General features: G+C 39.7%; 2 protein-coding genes and 1 long non-coding RNA gene across 5 annotated transcripts; 1 reads left to right on the top strand and 2 right to left on the bottom strand.

Annotated features, from left to right (window-relative positions):
• Window positions 1–2008: 2008 nt before the first annotated feature.
• Window positions 2009–3231, bottom strand: LOC128304654 (uncharacterized). Its single transcript, XR_008287416.1, has 3 exons — window positions 3183–3231; window positions 2915–3107; window positions 2009–2746 (listed from the first exon to the last, which is right to left on the bottom strand). It is a non-coding gene; the product is annotated as an uncharacterized LOC128304654 (long non-coding RNA).
• Window positions 3232–4304: 1073 nt separating this feature from the next.
• Window positions 4305–8988, bottom strand: LOC128300598 (calnexin-like). 2 transcript variants are annotated; one of them, XM_053036721.1, is made up of 7 exons: window positions 8261–8988; window positions 7718–8122; window positions 7513–7646; window positions 6855–7443; window positions 6644–6784; window positions 6140–6268; window positions 4305–5694 (listed from the first exon to the last, which is right to left on the bottom strand). In XM_053036721.1, exons 1-7 carry the CDS (start codon window positions 8381–8383, stop codon window positions 5323–5325), a joined length of 1893 nt encoding a protein of 630 aa, XP_052892681.1. In that variant the 5' UTR covers window positions 8384–8988; the 3' UTR covers window positions 4305–5322. The 2 variants fall into 2 exon arrangements, with proteins under 2 accessions (XP_052892681.1, XP_052892680.1); XM_053036720.1 differs by lacking the exon at window positions 6140–6268 and adding an exon at window positions 5799–5918.
• Window positions 8989–9572: 584 nt separating this feature from the next.
• LOC128305978 (E3 SUMO-protein ligase PIAS2) lies at window positions 9573–17074 on the top strand. Of its 2 annotated transcripts, XM_053043631.1 has the most exons (11): window positions 9573–9757; window positions 10746–10909; window positions 10984–11638; window positions 11721–11961; window positions 12044–12149; window positions 12242–12370; window positions 12445–12608; window positions 12909–13006; window positions 13088–13271; window positions 15461–15538; window positions 15966–17074. In XM_053043631.1, the coding sequence occupies exons 1-11, from the start codon at window positions 9716–9718 to the stop codon at window positions 16097–16099; spliced, it is 1995 nt and encodes a 664-aa protein (XP_052899591.1). In that variant the 5' UTR covers window positions 9573–9715; the 3' UTR covers window positions 16100–17074. The 2 variants fall into 2 exon arrangements, with proteins under 2 accessions (XP_052899591.1, XP_052899592.1); XM_053043632.1 differs by lacking the exons at window positions 15461–15538; window positions 15966–17074 and adding an exon at window positions 14406–14565.
• Window positions 17075–17800: the final 726 nt, after the last annotated feature.

Below are 17800 nucleotides of genomic sequence, written 5' to 3'. Positions count from 1 at the left end.
TTATATTCTTGCAAATCTTTGTAAATCGGAATGTTAAATGAATATAAAACTATAATGCTACATTATGTACATTTTTTCATATCACACATATTACAAAATAAAAAAGAAATAAGTAATACCATTCGAAACAAGTAATAATTCTTATATTCGTAATGAATCATTCGGGGAACATTCGTCATTAATGAAATATATAATATGAATATGCAAAATAGATAATAAATATAAAAATGGTATGCAAATTTTCTCGCAATAACATATTACTTGGAGATATAACCATTATGGACGTATGTTTAGAAGAGTGAACATGGAATTTAATTCGAAACGAAGAAATTCGAAACAAACAAATTCCATACAAACCAAAGCTGTTTTCAGATTTCCGACACCAAGAGAATATGTTTTTTAGGAGGTGACATCAATTCCCCTCCAGCGTGCACACAGCTGTTCCACTCTCGCGTGTCGTCATTGAGCGTGATGCGAAATTCCATACAAACGAGCCGATTTTCGATTTCTGACACCAAGAGAGCATGACATCATGAGAGGTGACTTCAATTCCCCTCCAGCGCGCAAACAGCTGTGTGCGCGCTGGAGGGGAATTAATGTTATCCCCTCCAGCGCGCACACAGCTGTTCCGCTCGCGCATGTCATCATTGAGCGTGATGCGAAATTCCATACAAACGAGCCGATTTTCGATTTCAGACACCAAGAGAGCATCCAAAACAAGAGATAACATCATTTCCCCTCCAGCGCGCACACAGTTGGGCCGCTCGCGCATGGTATCATTGAGCGTGACAGACGATGCTCTCATACATTGGCTAACACCACTGCGCATACCATCAAACTCGTGAGAACGATCGCTAGTGCAAGTGAGATAGATGACACGCTTTCTTTCCATAAGGTTCTCCATGTACTGATAAGCACGCACACGATAATAGCATACAGGAGAAGTACCGTTATAGCAGAACTGTTACAGGGTTGTTATTACAATCTGTTATCAGCTAACTATTTTATTATCTTTACGTTTTTAATAATACTAATAAAAGAATACAAGTTTTATTGGATAATAACACCAGTAAAGAGCGGATGATTTTTTATCCTCAACAATGTAGACACCACGTGATCATGATCTTTCTTTCTTATATTTAATGTTTAGTTATAAAAATAAAACAAAAATATGTTAAAAAATAACAAATCTTCTTTTTCACGATTTTTCGGACCGTTCATTGTTGAGAAAGTTTTCAAAACAGTGAATAATCTTAAAATTAAAATAAAACCACAATAATTCATTAATTAATTTATCAACAGTTAATAACAACCGCATGATAGTTTACAAACATGCAACAAATAATACCATTAGTTTCGCTTAATTACGCTACATTCTCACTTGAAATCCACACAAAATTATTATGCAAATTTATGAAATCGTTTTGCTAACATTTGTTTTCAACAACCCTGTAGTCATCCGGTTTAATATCATCTCCCGATTTGGATGCTCTCTTGTTACATGAAACGCAGCGCTGGTGCAATTTTTGAACGCGTGAATCTCAAATTTTCCGTCGGCAGATGCGAAATTCCATACAAACGAGCCGATTTTCGATTTCAGACACCAAGAGAGCATGACATCAGGAGAGGTGACATCAATTCCCCTCCAGCGAGCGTGACAGACGATCCTCTCATACATTGGCTAACACCACTGCGCATACCATCAAACTCGTGAGAACGATCGCTAGTGCAAGTGAGATAGATGACACGCTTTCTTTCCATAAGTTTCTCCATGTACTGATAAGCACGCACACGATAATAACATACAGGAGAAGAACTGTTACAGGGTGGTTATTACAATCCGTTGTCAGTTAACTATTTTATTATCTTTACGTTTTTAATAATACTAGTAAAAGAATACACGTTTTATTGGCCAATAAAAAGAATATAAGTTTAACACGATTTTTCAGACCGTTCATTGTTGAGACAATTTTCAAAACAGTGAATAACCTTAAAATTAAAAACCACAATAATCCATTAACGGCTAACGAGAATCTAATAAAAAATAACGTTGTCTTCTTTTTGGTTTACAATGTTTATCTGCCTTTCCTCTGTACCGTAGAAAAAATATCCAAATTGTGTCATTGTGCAGCTTTAGAGCCATTTTAGCACCTTTATCACACGTACGTATTCTTTCTTATTCTGATTTTCAGCCAAATTTAACGCTTAAAACGTTTGCTTTGTATTGCTTTTCCCTTTCGAACACTTTTCAATTTGAATAATTACCTCCAACAGCCGAAATGGATGTCACCGCTTATCCTAAAACATCGCATCGTCAGAAAACTTTTCCAGCACCGACTAAAAATGGCCCCCAACATTTATTTTCACAGACTATTGCTTTCGTATAACCCGCCCCACCTAGAAACTCCCACCGAATAGCGCACTGGCGATTTATGTTCTTCTGCGCGTTCACTATTTTATTTTCATTACAATACTGGAAGACCTAACCGGTTGCACATTTACGCTAAACACTGAACACGCCGTTGCAATATGAAGTACGGTGAGTGGAAATGATCTAGTCGGCGCTGTAATATCTGTCTGAATGTTGAAAGTTGAACATGAAGTACGGAGAGTGGAAATGATCTAGTAGGCGCTGTAATATCTGTCTGAATGTTGAAAGCTGAAAGTTGACGTACGACGTGTTTGAATTGGACTTCTCTTCAACCGTGGTCGCGGTTCGAACAGTTTTCGATTCGTAACGTTACTTCTGTGAAATGTTAAAAAAAATAAATAAAAACAAAGAACCGCGTGAGAATTGGCAATAACAAGCGAATGCGAAAGAAAGCGTTATGTGACAGCGGAACGGCACAAATTGAGTGAATCTTTACCATGGAGCAAGGCCCGTCTGAGTGGCGTGTTACACCATTCTTCTCACCTAGTACAACAGCCTCTACCCGTACCCTATCCCGATCGATGTATATCGCTGTAATCAGGAAGAACACACCCCCAAGGATCTCCACGAAGCAGGTGCTAAATAATGCGTACTGCAGGGCACGGAACTGGATCAGCGGTGGATCATCATCCGGTACGGACTGGAGCAGCCCGATGGTAGAATTTTAGAATAGAATCTGCATGGGTGGGAAACAAAAGGAGAATAGTTATCGATTTAGATTCCATTTTTTATTGTTGGATGCAACACTTACCACACCCACGAAATATGGACTGCCGGCACCACCGAATGCATGGGAGATAAGAATCAGACTAATGCATGGGAAAGCTTAACAATCAGACTAATGAGACCAGGAACACTAGTGCAAATGAGATAGATGACACGCATTCGCTCCATAAGGTTCTCCATGTACTCTGATTGTTAAGCTTTTCAGACACCAAGAGAGCATGGTTTTTAGGAGGTGACATCAATTCCCCTCCAGTTTGCACACAGCTGTTCAGCACTCGTATGCTATCATTGAGCATGATAGCAGATCTTCTAATACATTGGCTATCAATATCGCATACTACCAAACTCATGAGCACGATCGCTTGTGTAAGTGAGATAGATGAGTTTGACAGTATGCGTAGTGATGGCCCAGGTGACAAAACATGCACGCTGGAGAGACATACATATTATCTCTTGAAAAATATGCTCTCCTGGTATCGGAAATCTGAAAACAGCTGGTTCGTATGGAATTTCGAACCAGCTGACGGAAAGTTGGAGCGTGAGATGAGGGAGACTTCTCATTTCATCCATCTCACTTGCGCTGGCGATCGCTCTCACGGGTTTGATAGATACAAGGATGGAATCAAAAGTAATTGCAGTTTAAAGTCGAAAAAAATACCCGGGTATCCGGTTGCCTACTTGAAGGTTAAAATGATATAATAAAAACATAAATAAATAAACAAAAAAAACAAATAATAATAATACGAAAAAACATCAAAATAAAACAAGAAGCTAAAACAGAAAAACAAGGAAACTATGGAAAAAGTTAGCGCATCATAACAGGCGATGAATCGTGGGTTCGTGAGTTTGACGGCCTGGTCCTGATCATGGGGAAGGACAAACTCATGGATCTTGCATCATGGCATCGCATCGTCTCACAAGGCCCACATTGTAATCGCTTGTTTGGCCAAACATTGCGCAAATGCCATCGACCAAACACCCTAATTCATCGGACTTAACCCCCTGTGGCCGTCCGACTACAGCGCTGGAAAACCGAATTCGACTAAGATAAATTTTCCAATTCAATTCGGGGCTCTGGACTGCTCCGAAGACTCCGATGCTGCGGACTCCGATTAGCGATAAATTGATAAACACATCCTACTTCGATGGTCAATTATTTACGCTTTATTTATTCATATCGAGTGAGACCTCGAATGTCCGCCGAATCTTTCATCGAGCAGATCATTTCACACACACACACACTCGGTGCGCTTAGCGTTCACGTTCGAACTACTCTACGAATGAGATTGTTTACAGTTATAAGAACATGCTGAATGCTAATCTGAATGATTTTTCACATCTAAAATCAGCTCTAAATACGGTATCTTTAAACGGAAAAAAACTCCTAGCCATTACCCAAGTACGATAGAACAGAATCGAAAATCAAACCGATACCTACTTCCACGTAGTTTAAATAAGTTCTCGTTAAATCGCAAAAAAAGAAAGAGCCGTAGGTACAAAAACCAAACCTACAAATGCCACACAATCGAATGAAATAGTTAATTATGATGCAACCTCAAAGTTCGTCCGCGTATTTGTTCGTATGCGTGTGTTGCTTTAGAATCATTTACTTAAACTAGAGCCGCCTTTACCCTTTGGTGCTGAATGATGCCTAAAAGACGTATTACCCAAATTGCTTTCCTGTTACCGGTCGATGTTCCTTGTTATCCCGATTGGCCACGAAACCATGCGAAATCATCCAAAAAGCACTACATGAATAATATTCGTCTTCTATCGTTTTGGTTCATATTTAAAGCGAAACCCATTTGCTTGAATCTGCATGCAAACGACAACCCGTGGCTATTTCCCATCAAACAAACGAAACTATTATTGGTTGGTTGTTATGAACGGCAAAATATCATTAATCTTTAGATGATAAGTAAATCCTTTCCAATAATTCCTTCTGCTGTATTATTGGTTTAAATTTGTGTTTGGAAATTATAACTGAATGCTGAAATAGATCGATCTTATGGATTCATGCTAAAGCTTTATAGTTCAACGGATTACTTCGGATCTAGCTGTTGTTTCTGCTCCCAAACAAGCTACTACTACCCTCACCGAAACGGCTCAAAGTTATTGTTCTACTCTCATCATCATCCTCCTCCTCCTCCTTCAGACAATTGCCTCTAGTCTCTGCGAGCTTTTCTCTTCTTAAGGCCTTCCGCACCTTCCGAATTCTTACTATCTACCGGTACATCGCTTGAGGATGCATCCTCATCACCAGCCGCCACCAGTCCCGGAGCCTCTTCCTGTGCATCATTTTCCTCGTCGTCACCATCAGCTTCATCAACCTCCTGTTCGTCTTCGTCTTCTCCGTAAGCTTCACCGGCACTACTGGCAGATCGTGACCCGGAGGAACCCGTTGGGGCAGCGTTTAGCTTTGTTTTACTTGAACGACCATCTTCATCCACTTCGCCAGAACCATCATCCAGCTCGTCTTCCGGTGCTGGATAATCATCGTTTTTCTTCTTCCGTCCAAGTTCCGCTTTAGCGTCAGCCTTCTCGGACAGGTAGGAAAAAGAGTAATATTGGTGACCGATTAGAGCGTTATATCAAACATGAGTCAAAAGCGTAAAATCACACCGTAAGCGTAATGAATTACCTTAGAAAAGCACATGAAGTAGATCATGATGGCAACTGGCAAACCTACGACTACTAGCAGCACGGCCCACATCCAGGGGTTGCTATTGCAATACTTAAGGACACGCGAAACCAACGTCTCCTGTATATGGGGATGTGGAATTCAGATAAGGAAGAGTGAAGGAGTTTACTAACTAGCCAGTAACTACTATTTAGCGATAAGAAAGAACACTCTGGGTGATTGGGTGGGTAATTGAAGAACGAGGTAAACTAGAACGTACGCCATATAATATCGAGCTCATGTTTCAATGCCGAACGAATAGCTATAGTGTTTATCATTTAAACAAAAGACAAAACAATAACCTCTGTATCACGTCGCGACCATAGGAACCATATGTAGGCGATCAGCGGTATCGAACAGTAAACGAAATATGCTCCCCAATAACCTGGTTTGTAGTTTATATATCTCATCGCTCTGTCCCAGAGTGTTTGCTGTAGGAGTTGATCATGCGTGCCACAGAAGGTTAGAGAAAACAGTGGTTTATCAATGTCGTACGCTACACTGATATCAATCAATGCAGTAACGTCAGATTGTCACACAAGGAACTGAGATGCAACAAGTGTTCTGTAATTTCCCGTTTCAACGCGTGTTGAGTGGTTTACGATATATATATTGATATTGAATATATCTAATATGCACGGACATTGTTGATAAAAGGCACAAATTAAGATAAAATATCACCAATCATCAAAGGATCAAAGGTGTCAATAATCTGACTCTGGAGCTAATCCGTGATATGAATCGTTTGACCCATCACTACAAGAGACATTCTTGTCTATAATAAAAATCATATGCATAAAACTTACCGCTTGCCGATCGAGTGTTTTGACTTTGAGATCAAACGTTTGTGCTGCCCATTCATCCGCCACAGCTTCATCATCACAAATGACAACATTGTCGAACAGAATGTCGCTAGACATGGACCAAATTTCGAAGCCTACCGCAGCCTAAAACACACAACATATTAAAATCCCCAATATCTTTTTACCAAGTAGAAAAAGGGATTCTTCCACTTACAATCGGGGTCATCCGGAATGGAGTCAAATCTTCGAAAAAGTCCGGGTTCGGTATCTTCCGCGGTGCCCATTTGCCTTGGTAGTTTACATTCGCGATTAGCGGTGGACGCCATTTGCCTTTGTAATTAGGATTAGCCACCATCGGTGGTTTCCACAGCCCACAACCGACCGCCTTTTCACACAGCGGGTTCGGAATCAGGGGCGGTTCCCATTCGCCATCCATATCGTTGTCCCAATCTGCCGGCTTTACGGCCGTGCTGTCCGGTACCATTTCCTCCACATCGTCCAACCATCCCGACGGTTTGGTCGCTTTTGGATCGGCAATTTGAGCCGGTTCTTCCTCATTCCAATCGTCCGGCTTTGTTGCGTCTGGATCGGGAATCTTTTCCCGATCGTCCCAATTTTCGGGCTTACGGTCTTCCGGATCATCAACTTCGGCTGGCGGATTTACTGCAGGGGTAAAGTTTGTGAGCAGCGAACCTTCGTTGACAGTTTTGCGATCAACGCGAATTGTGTATGTGTTGTCCGGTCGAATGATCAGTTGGTACAGGTGGGGCCGTTTGTCTTTGAAGGGATCATCTAGCCGGTCTCTGGCGAAATACACAGTAAAGAAATGTAACTTTAATGTATTCAACGTTAAAGCATCCTCGGGAACTTACTTTTGCTTGTTACAATGCTTTTCCGTTATGGAACCATTGACCGGATTAACGTGCCTGAAAATGAAGTGAAGCTTCACATCATTACCACACTTGTCCGGACCGAACATGATCGTGTACGGCGTTTTGTCATGAAACTGAAAGGATGACAGACATGAATTAGCGAATTTAACAACACAACGATGGGTTTAACACTGTGCACACGTACTTGTTTCAAATCCTTCGTTCCATCACCAACAGACAGTAGTTTGATGTAAGATCCGCCGCATTCTTGGCCCTCCTGCAAATTTACCTCATACTGCACCACCAGTGGTTTATCATCGAACACAAATGGTCGGTTCAGTAGCAAATGTGATGCAATCGCAGCATGCTTCGCTTTAGATTTCAGCACCAAGCCATAGTCATTTGCGAGGATAGGTCTTTGCGGTTGCTCGACTGCCCATTCGCCATCATACTTGGCCACCTCTTCAGCCGCATCGTCTTTCTTTGCTTTGGATTTAACCCAGCGCTTTTCGATCGCATCGTCTTGGTACAGATCATCAAAATGTTCCGCAAAATACATGTGTTTGGAGTCTATCTTTGGAGTTTCGTACAGCTCAGCATCCTCGGCCGGCTTAGGAGGCGTTACAAGGGAAAAACAGAAGCAAAACAAACATAATTAACCGTTTACCCCGAGACACCGGACGCTGGTAGCAGCACTAGGGATATTAGCTAATTTCGAATATCTCATTATCGCTACAAAACAACTTACCTGAGATTCGGTGGCAATTTCGTCATTTCCATGCACCACGGGGTTATGAAATAACAGCACGGCGCACAGTATAGTAATCCGCCACAGAAGCGGTGACCACCGGGGTCTGTTCAATTTCATCATGCTCTAGTTCCCTCGTGTAACACTTATCCCTTACTGTCCACTCGGTCCGTACACCGTGCACAAACGACCCGACAAACTCCCTCAAATACGGCACCCCTTACCCTTAATGGTCACACAAATTCGATTAGTACACGTATGACAAAACTATGAGCGCATGATCTCCACTCTGCCACTGCTCCGTCCGGTCTGTGTCTGCCGGCTAACTCGTGATGCCAGATTGCTGTTTGTTCTAGGGGCACAAAATGCGTTTGCTTCGTACGCTTTCCAGCACTTCAATGCACGTTGTGAGCAGAACGAATACAACCCCCAGTGACTGGAAGCACACTTTGCGGGCTTCGTTTGAAGGATAATCAAATTAAAACACCCTAAAATGATTGCAAACACAACACTCTTGCACCAATTTTTCCACACACACTCAGTATGCACTGCCAATCACGGCACTGTCACTAGTCGAATGAAGCGGTTTCATTGGCGTTTTATGCCTGTGAAACGGCAAAACTTTGCGTTATCTCAATTGGATTCAATCCTGCTGCCAGAATGTATTTATCGAACGGGTTTCAAGGAAAGAATGTAAATAAGATAACCAGTAAACTCTCGTTTATTCGTTCAAGGAACTTCCGGATAATGGAGGAGCACGGATTATCTGAACTATGGCGTTGACGGTTAAATTACCAAGGTTTTTAACGAAGCTTGTGCGGTGAATAGAAGAGGTAATTTTTTTTTGTTTGAATTTGTATATTCACCACTCACATAACGGCGCATCGGAGGTTTTCTACGAATTTCCCATTTTCAATTGTTGAAGGCGATTCAACGTTCATATCATACGTACGATAAACTAATGTTCTTTGCATGAACTGCCATCAAATTTACCATGCTTTTCTGGCAGACTTGTGAGATGTGTAAATAACGATCATGTTTTTTGTGAAAATTGTATCTTTACATATCCTACTACACTTAAATTTACTTTTGATTATAATCCTTTTTATATTATCTCCACCAATGTTTGGGAATGTTCACGGTCAGGAATTCTCTCTTCTAATTACCACACGAATCAATGTCTGCTCGCGATGAAACAAATGACCTAACCTGGTCGTTGCCTCCTTCGGTCCTAATTTTTTCGCAGCTGTCAATTGTCAGTTCGTTGCGTGTGCGTGCTGAATTGTAAATCGTTTTCTTGTTGTGCGTGGAGTTCAATACGCTTTTCTATTTTTTACTGTTATTAAAAACAATTAATTGTACCATATGCCGCTAGTATCCCGCATGCCGAATCGATGTAACTTTGCAGAAAGCTTCTGTCGCGTATGCACATTCCACTACAGCAGTCAGTAGAAGATGAGAAAGACGCGGCAAGCCGCTGAATTTTCAGAGCTCAAGGTATGTCGATGTCCTGCCAAAATACATATCGCAAGTATCTTCAGTCGCTCCAGCAAAGAATGGGGAGAAGTTAGCAGCAATCGACGCAAATCTGTAAGTGGTGTCGAATGCCCGATCACGAAAGTATCAAGAATCGTATGTTTTGTCACAACATTCGCATTCTTTCTACTGGGAAAGTGAAGTCGTTGAAGCCCCAGTGAATTATAGTCGAAATTGGAACAAAAGTTGCTCGATTATCCGAAGTATGTGACGATCGTCCCGACGAACGATGAAGATTTTTTGCAAACTGATAAAAATACTTTAATTTAGTTATCGAAGTGTCTAGCTTCGGTTGCGTTTGGGAGCATACTGTGACAATTTTTTTTTTCTTCCCAACATAAAAGAAATCAAACCACACTTTTAACCGAGTGTGCAATTCAGGCGGCAGAAGCACACAACGCTGTGTGTGTGTGCGTGGATATCGCTCGTATAACATATCTGTTCATTTGTTGGTATGCATGCCTGCGAGTCGCTTCTGCCCTATCTGCTCTGTATACCGTGGAACCATGTTTCGGTCCCGAGGTTGAGCATTCGCTGGACGTCAGTTGTGTTTTGTGGTAGAAAAGCTAACAATTCATGCTCGATCGGAACGATCGAGGATTCCAAGTTGCAAAAACAGCACAATTTAACAAAAAGTATTGCAGAAATATTTCTCAAATGCACCCAAATGTGGGTTTGACCATGCCGTCCTAGGAATTGTGAGTGTCTGGAATATTTCCCAGCTACATAGGTAAGCTTAGGCCAAATGCAACAACCATTCTCTGCTCGCCGGGTGTGCTCGGCAGCGTGAAGCGTGCGCTGGGTGTATGGAATAAACAAAAATGGCGCAACAACAAGAAAATTTCTGCTAACGGTTTGTCTATTGTGTGCAGTATTAGTATCTATTCTTTTGAATGCTGTTTGTAAGCGGTTTTGTGTGTGTTTTGCTATTTCTCTTCACAATTCGTAGGAACTGGTACACCAACTACGAGTCTGCGATTTACAACAGCTACTTGGTGAAAATAACATTAGTCGCAGCGGTCGAAAATCGGATCTAGTTGATCGCGTGCTGAGTTTAGTGCGACAAAACGTTGCTGTACTGAAGCATCGAGTACGTGAGCTTCATCGAAAAGCGTACGTTTGTTTTAGCTGTACATTGATTTCTTTCGCATAGGCGCTTTACTTAAGTGAACAATTACTCATTCCAGTCAGCAAGAGGCTCAGGAACTTTTGACTCCCTCGACTGTTTCAGCTGGCAGTGCAGTGAGCCAGCTACTGCCACAGGTCGTGTTGCAGCCAGTCGATAGTAACGCCCTAGCGGTTCAGTCGCTGTTGGCATCGGGTGGACATATTAACCTTACCAGTGGTACTGGCGGCATCGGCAATAACGGTACCGTCGTGACAAACACCAACAGCAACAACGTTCACAGTGTGAACGCGCGTACGGCAGCGGGAATGTACCAGCAGCAGTATGCTAACGCCGTACAAAGTGACAACCGGGTCGGGCAGCAAGTGCATGCCAACGGCATCGGTGTGCCCGGGTACGGCGATTATCCGGTCTGCCCAGACGTGCAACTAAAAAAGCTGGCCTTTTTCGATGTTATGGCAACACTGCTGAAACCGGCCACATTGGTTCCTACCAACACAACGCAACGTGTGCAGGAAGGTTCCTTTTACTTTCATCTAACGCCTCAGCAGGCGAACGAAATTGCACTCAATCGCGATGTCAGCAACCCGAACAAATTGGAGCACGTCGTGCAGGTGCAGCTTAGATTTTGTCTGCTGGAAACAACCTGCGAGCAGGAGGATTATTTCCCGCCCAACATTGTAGTGAAAGTGAACAACAAGTTGTGTCCATTGCCGGTAAGAAGAAAAATATTAGAAAACGCTGCTCCTTTAATGTGTATCTTTATCTAACTTCATTCTTTTTTTTCGCAAATTACAGAATCCCATACCCACAAACAAACCCGGTGTAGAACCAAAGAGACCTCCGCGACCGGTTAACATTACGCCGCAAGTGAAGCTGTCTCCGACTGTCACGAATCAAATTGTCGTGTCCTGGTGCACAGAGTACAACCGCGGATATGCTGCGTCCTGTTATTTGGTTCGCAAGCTAACCTCGGCCCAACTGCTTCAAAGGCTGAAAACAAAGGGTGTAAAGGCAGCAGATTACACACGAGCATTAAGTAAGCTACCGCTTGACACTGTAATAATGCCCACCGGTGTAATAATGTAAACGCGTTGCGTTCTATGTTTTCTTTTTTACAGTCAAAGAAAAACTGAAGGAAGATGCTGACTGTGAAATAGCAACAACGATGCTGAAAGTATCGTTAATTTGTCCGTTGGGAAAGATGCGCATGAGCACCCCTTGTCGGTTAGTTTAATGCTCCCTCTCCCCCGCTTTTATCGAGAAATTCTTTACTTTTTAGCTGAGGAATGTACAATTTTTGCTTATCTCGCCTTTAGCTCATCTACCTGCTCCCATTTGCAGTGCTTTGATGCGTCATTATATCTGCAGATGAATGAACGCAAACCAACGTGGAACTGTCCGGTTTGCGACAAACCAGCTGTATACAACAATCTGGTAATTGACGGGTATGTATCTGAACGCGACTAAGGAAACTATCATGTTATAATTCTGCCTTATTTATTGTGTTTGTTTATTGAAGGTACTTCCAAGAGGTTTTGGTTTCAAATAAGCTTTCGAGCGAAGATACGGAAATTCAACTTCATAATGACGGTTCATGGAGTACACGTGTCAAACAGAATGATTCTGACGATGGGTCACCTAGCAAAGCTGTGCAAAAGGTCGAAGTAATATCAGATGACGTTGGTAAGTGTTCAAATGTAATGGATCTTGTTTACTTACAAAGTAAACAATCATTACGTTTGAATTATTCCGGAGGTTTTACTGGGACAATTCTCAATTAATAAACCTGCATGCCTGATGCTATGATTATGAATTACGCCGCGCAAGAAAGCATGTTGGTTTAACGTCAGTGGGACCTATTTCGATAGTACACAATTTGAGCTAATCAGAACCTGCTTAAATAGTTTAATATTTATCTGCTGTATCATCTGTACAGTTTTTGAGTGTAATATTTCACTACATTACCTTCCCTTTTCTTTGCAGAAGTAATAACTACGGATCCACCAAAACCGAGTATTGTATCGCAGACTTCGGTCATCTCAACTAACGAACCAACTTCAACTACTACCTCCAGTGAAACGGTAAATGTCTTGAACAATATTTAACCTTTATGATCATAGTTTGAGCATTATAAACTATTTTTCTAATTACTTTCCTGAAAGGTTGATTTGACACTGAGTGACTCCGATGATGAAGTTCCTTCAAAGCGGAAGAAAACCAACAATAACCGCACAAACGGTGCAGGAACTTCCGGCAATCCTACGTCGTCCGCTTCCTCCACATCTGCTGCCAGCGGAAGCTCGTCGGCTAGCTCGGGAGCGGTAGTAACGCGTTCCAAAATAAACGGTAAGTGCGCTTGTGGTAAACATTTTACTAATTCTCTAACACAAGTACAAACACCATCAAAATATGCCATACATTCAGTGTAATATGAATTGATTTCATGATAAAAGGAGAAATATTGTACAAAAAAGTGTCTTACTTTGGGCTGCAATCATTCTTGACACAACTAGCACATTATTCTGTCCAGTCTCTGTTAAATGGAACTGTTTTTCAAACATCAATAACTGAGCAGTTCTATCTGATTCATGGATTGATTGTTGTTTTATGTTGGATTTGGAGTGCATAACTATTGCATTACTTTCGAGAATTTAAATCCCTCTTTTCGTTGAAATGATACATGCTTAATCCTTGGCATGATCATAAATGTGCATCTTAACATTAAGTCCCATTGCGACGCAAATTATAAATTGATTGAGCTTATCATACCCAAGACATCATGCTATATCAGACTTTGAAATGAATATATTTCGTTCGTATGCATAATAATGTCAAAATATGGAAGCTAATCGTATTATTGATAATGATATGTATGATAATATCGTATTCCAACACATTGTTTTAATTGTGCCGCTATCGGTAGGTCGGTAGGGTTGGTCTACATAACCCAATAAGATTTTTTTCACGATCTTTATACAAAAAATAAGCCCTTGTGTATGTGACGTTTTTAAAAGATTAAATGAATGGTGTTAAATATCTTGACAAAATACTTTACTATTCGATCAAGTGTTGAACCAAAATGTTACTAATTGACCGTTACAAGACGATGGTATTGGTTCTTTCAATTAATATTTTATTATTTTTGTTCGCTGTATATTGGGGAGGGTTTCTTATGTTTGTTTTGAAAAAAATATTCATTTAATTACAGTTTGCAATCAAGTAGTGCAAAATTAGAACCTAGATTCCAACAGTAAGTTGGGAAATCCTAAACGACACGTTGTCCTTTCTGTTGTTTTTTAAATCTATTTTAATTATGTTTTGTCTCTATATATACACATAAACTCACCCACACACAACATTTGAAAAAGATATGCCCGCATAATGGCAAAATAGCATTTGTCTAATTGTCGATTATTTCTTCATCTTTCTCCCTCTCTCTCTCCTTTGCTTTCCTTTGCGACCGCTCTCTCTGAAACTCAGACAAACAACATCCCGTGGAAAGTGAGAGTGTTGTCATCAGCGAGGAAATACTAGATAACGATGAAGATAATTAAAAAAAAAACAGGGATATAAATAACAAATCATAATACTGCAGTTATTCTTCCGATGTGTATAAAAAATATTCACCCCAAGGGTGAGAGACAGATAGAGATCGCTAAAGGCACATAAATTCATAAAGAAAGTGAAACTTAAATGATGAATGAAATTGAGATAGCTCGACAGTAAAAATTACTTTACAATTGTTTAATTGTAAATCGCTGTTGGTGAAAATAGATTTTTGATCATACCAATATTACAATGCGATGCTATTGTGTTTATGTGTGATATTCTCATACATCATTCATTAAATCAGGACTAACAATAAAAGGAAAACATCTTGTACCTATTGTCTCCCACAACTAAATTATATCACTGTAATTATCGATATTCTTGATTCTTTTTTCATCGACTGGAACAAGTTATGTTACGATGTGAAGTATGTTCTTCTTTAAATTAAATCGATTTTTCGTTTATTTTTAATTATTAACAAATTTTGTGTTAATAATATAGGTATTTGTTTCCTTTTTTGTATATATTGTTTACAAATTGTAATTATTTTCATTACTTCTTCATTGCTATCACCACCCTTTCATGGATTTTATGTGGTTTTGTGTTCTCAGACTTAGATTGGGTATTCAATACTATATATAAATTGAGAAAAGCTACTTTGAAGTTGCGATAAGCGATCGTGTGTTTGATCGTATACTACCGTCCACACCAGAGCTAACATTTGGTATCTAAATATTAAATATATATAATATGTTTAAATTAATTTAATTTAATTCACCATACATATATGCATATATTAATTATGATTATATTTACACATTAACATTGCGTGAAGAAATACGTTTCGTTTATTGGGATTTATGACGGCGTGTGAATATTATAGTGTAAAAATTAGATTCGTTTACTTAGGATGTTTTCAAACGAATTAAGAAGATACTGTTGATTCTATAAAATACATTTTCTTTTTCTTTTCGCGTACATTACAGAAGACCCTTCATCGTCAGTAATATCTCTCGATTCCCCATCGCCACCATCAACACCTAACCCGCACAATGGAAGCAACGGTATGCTATGACAAATTTCAGTGACATTTAATTTCAATCGTTTTTTTTTTCTAAAGGAAATGATTTTAAACAATTTCAAGATTTTCCGTATTTTTTAACTGCATACCACCGCAAAAGATTGTGTTCGTCATTTGGTTTATGACTATTATTAAGACTCTCGCTACTCAGCCAGTCGGTAATGCACTACTATACAACACGCTCTGTCTCTGGTCCGACGCAAGGATCATGTCCTCTATTCTTAACTACTTCGGTTTTACTATTCGATTTTGGAAAATTCAAATCACATATTAGGAATTAGTATTAGATCCAAATACCAAATAGTTCCATACACTGAGGTCTATTTATTTTTTCGCGTCAATCATGATATTTAGGTTCAAATGCTTTGTTTTATTTAATGAATTGAGTGATTCTGTTTAATCGTTTATAGATGTGTCTTCGACAACGACTCCTTCTTTGGCGGCGTACCATTATCAGCATCAGCAAGAATCTCCTGGTGGAAACGGCGGGTCCGGCGAACAAATGAGCAATTTTCAAATTAATCCGCTAGCACTACATCGATAAAGCCATAAGAAATTCACCCCGCGTTCCGCTCCAACAAAGCTACGGCCGAGGAAGCAGCAACTATACTTTCCATTACATCATGAATCAAACAATAATTTATTTTTAAATAACTTTTTATGATAGACATAACACGCCCTCTCCCGAAACAGATTGAACTTTCTCGACACACGCAACCCTTCGCACTCATATGCAGAATAATATACATTATAGACAATCAACCAACTAGACAAACCAGGAACCGCTAAGCAATTGGAGAACCTAACAAACAGCAAAAATTCAAAGTCATCAGGACTTTGTTCGACTCTCGGTTTTTTGCAGATCCTTATAGTATTAAAAATGTCACTCCGTCGCTGGTCATTAACTACCTGAATCGTTCAAATGTAGTTTTTTTGTTTTGCTCTATTGCTAGTGGATCTTGATATGTCTGTTGGTTGAGTGTATGTGACTTAACGATTTAACTTGGCAGGTCCTCTGTATAGGAGACATGAAATAGTTGAGATTTAGTTCAAAAACAATTATTTTGTAGTTAAGTCATAAGCAGTCTGATATGGAATCGACCGAAATTTGTTATTATCTATCACCATTCAACACAAATTACTTCATTTTATAATTTTCTTATATCCGTTTTTTATTATATTTGTATTTTGGTAGACTCTGTTGTTCTGTAAGTTATTCTATTCAGGCTCAAATCTTGAAAAAACCAACTAAAATGACATAAGACCATCAAAACCCCAAATGGCGTCCTAAAGATAGGGAATTTACAATTGCTACATGAAGACGAGCGATATAAGCAGTTAAGGGATTTTCAGATGCGACGTGAGTGTAGGGATCCCGTTTTTTTTTGTTAAACCGCACACAAGCAACATATTTTAAATTTAATTCAATCAGAGTTGAAAACATAACGTTCTTTACAGAGAGAGTATTCTGAATGAGCTTTTCTGAACATTTGAAGTAATAAACATTTTGTTTATGGTTCGTCCGGTTTTTTCCGATTGGCAAATTATGTCATACAGGGAAGGAACTGATTATATACCGAAATAATTTCTTACAAAAGTGAACTTTAAGCACCATTTAGTACGTAGTACGCAAGTAGGTTTAACGGTTCGAAGATTTGTAATTTATGTAACTTTTTTTCGATGAAGAAATAGCTGACTGTGCACTATTAAAATGCTCCTACCGAACTAGATGTATATGATATACGGATTCAGTATGTTGGACTAAAGTAACGAGTAACTCCATTTGCGAGAGCATAACCGGTCGTTTATATACATTGCCATTGGAACTTACACGACATCTTATGTATGGAGTGTGCGACTCTCTTTATTTTTATTGTTTTAGTTTTTTGTTCAAAAACGTTTAGATGTATAGTTTAAAATCAATAATATAAATATGCATTACACGACAATGGATTCAACTGTGTTTTCCTTTTTTGCGTAACTGAACAAATGGTGGCAATTTAGAAGTAAATTGTATATTACTTAAATCTATGCTGGAGCAGTAGATTCAATAAAGATGACAACTTTCTTTATCTCATTATCCATTCCTTTTACCGGGGAAACTTACAATAGAATCTGTAGTATTTAATTTTGTTAGTGGAAGCAGAAAATTATACTTAAAGAAAGTTTCCTTTTCCGGCGGTACATCCGTTCTTGAACTGCAACAGGAGTCCTCTAGGAGGAGACTCCTGGTCGAACGGCATCG

Source organism: Anopheles moucheti, chromosome 3 (genome assembly GCF_943734755.1).
Source record: "Anopheles moucheti chromosome 3, idAnoMoucSN_F20_07, whole genome shotgun sequence".
NCBI classification, from domain to species: Eukaryota; Metazoa; Arthropoda; class Insecta; order Diptera; family Culicidae; genus Anopheles; species Anopheles moucheti.
This window is presented reverse-complemented; position numbering and strand designations above follow the sequence as displayed.

Excerpts from the sequence above, each read along its gene's own strand:
- LOC128300598 (XM_053036721.1), bottom strand. The coding sequence starts at position 8,383 with ATGATGAAATTGAACAGACCCCGGTGGTCACCGCTTCTGTGGCGGATT. Across the intron at positions 7,647-7,717 it reads GAACGAAGGATTTGAAACAA|TTTCATGACAAAACGCCGTA; the intron begins GTACGTGTGCAC and ends TCATCCTTTCAG. Across the intron at positions 5,695-6,139 it reads GGTCGCGACGTGATACAGAG|GCTGACGCTAAAGCGGAACT; the intron begins GTTATTGTTTTG and ends CTGTCCGAGAAG.
- LOC128305978 (XM_053043631.1), top strand. The coding sequence starts at position 9,716 with ATGAGAAAGACGCGGCAAGCCGCTGAATTTTCAGAGCTCAAG. Across the intron at positions 12,150-12,241 it reads CGCATGAGCACCCCTTGTCG|CTCATCTACCTGCTCCCATT; the intron begins GTTAGTTTAATG and ends TCTCGCCTTTAG. Across the intron at positions 13,007-13,087 it reads CTACTACCTCCAGTGAAACG|GTTGATTTGACACTGAGTGA; the intron begins GTAAATGTCTTG and ends CTTTCCTGAAAG.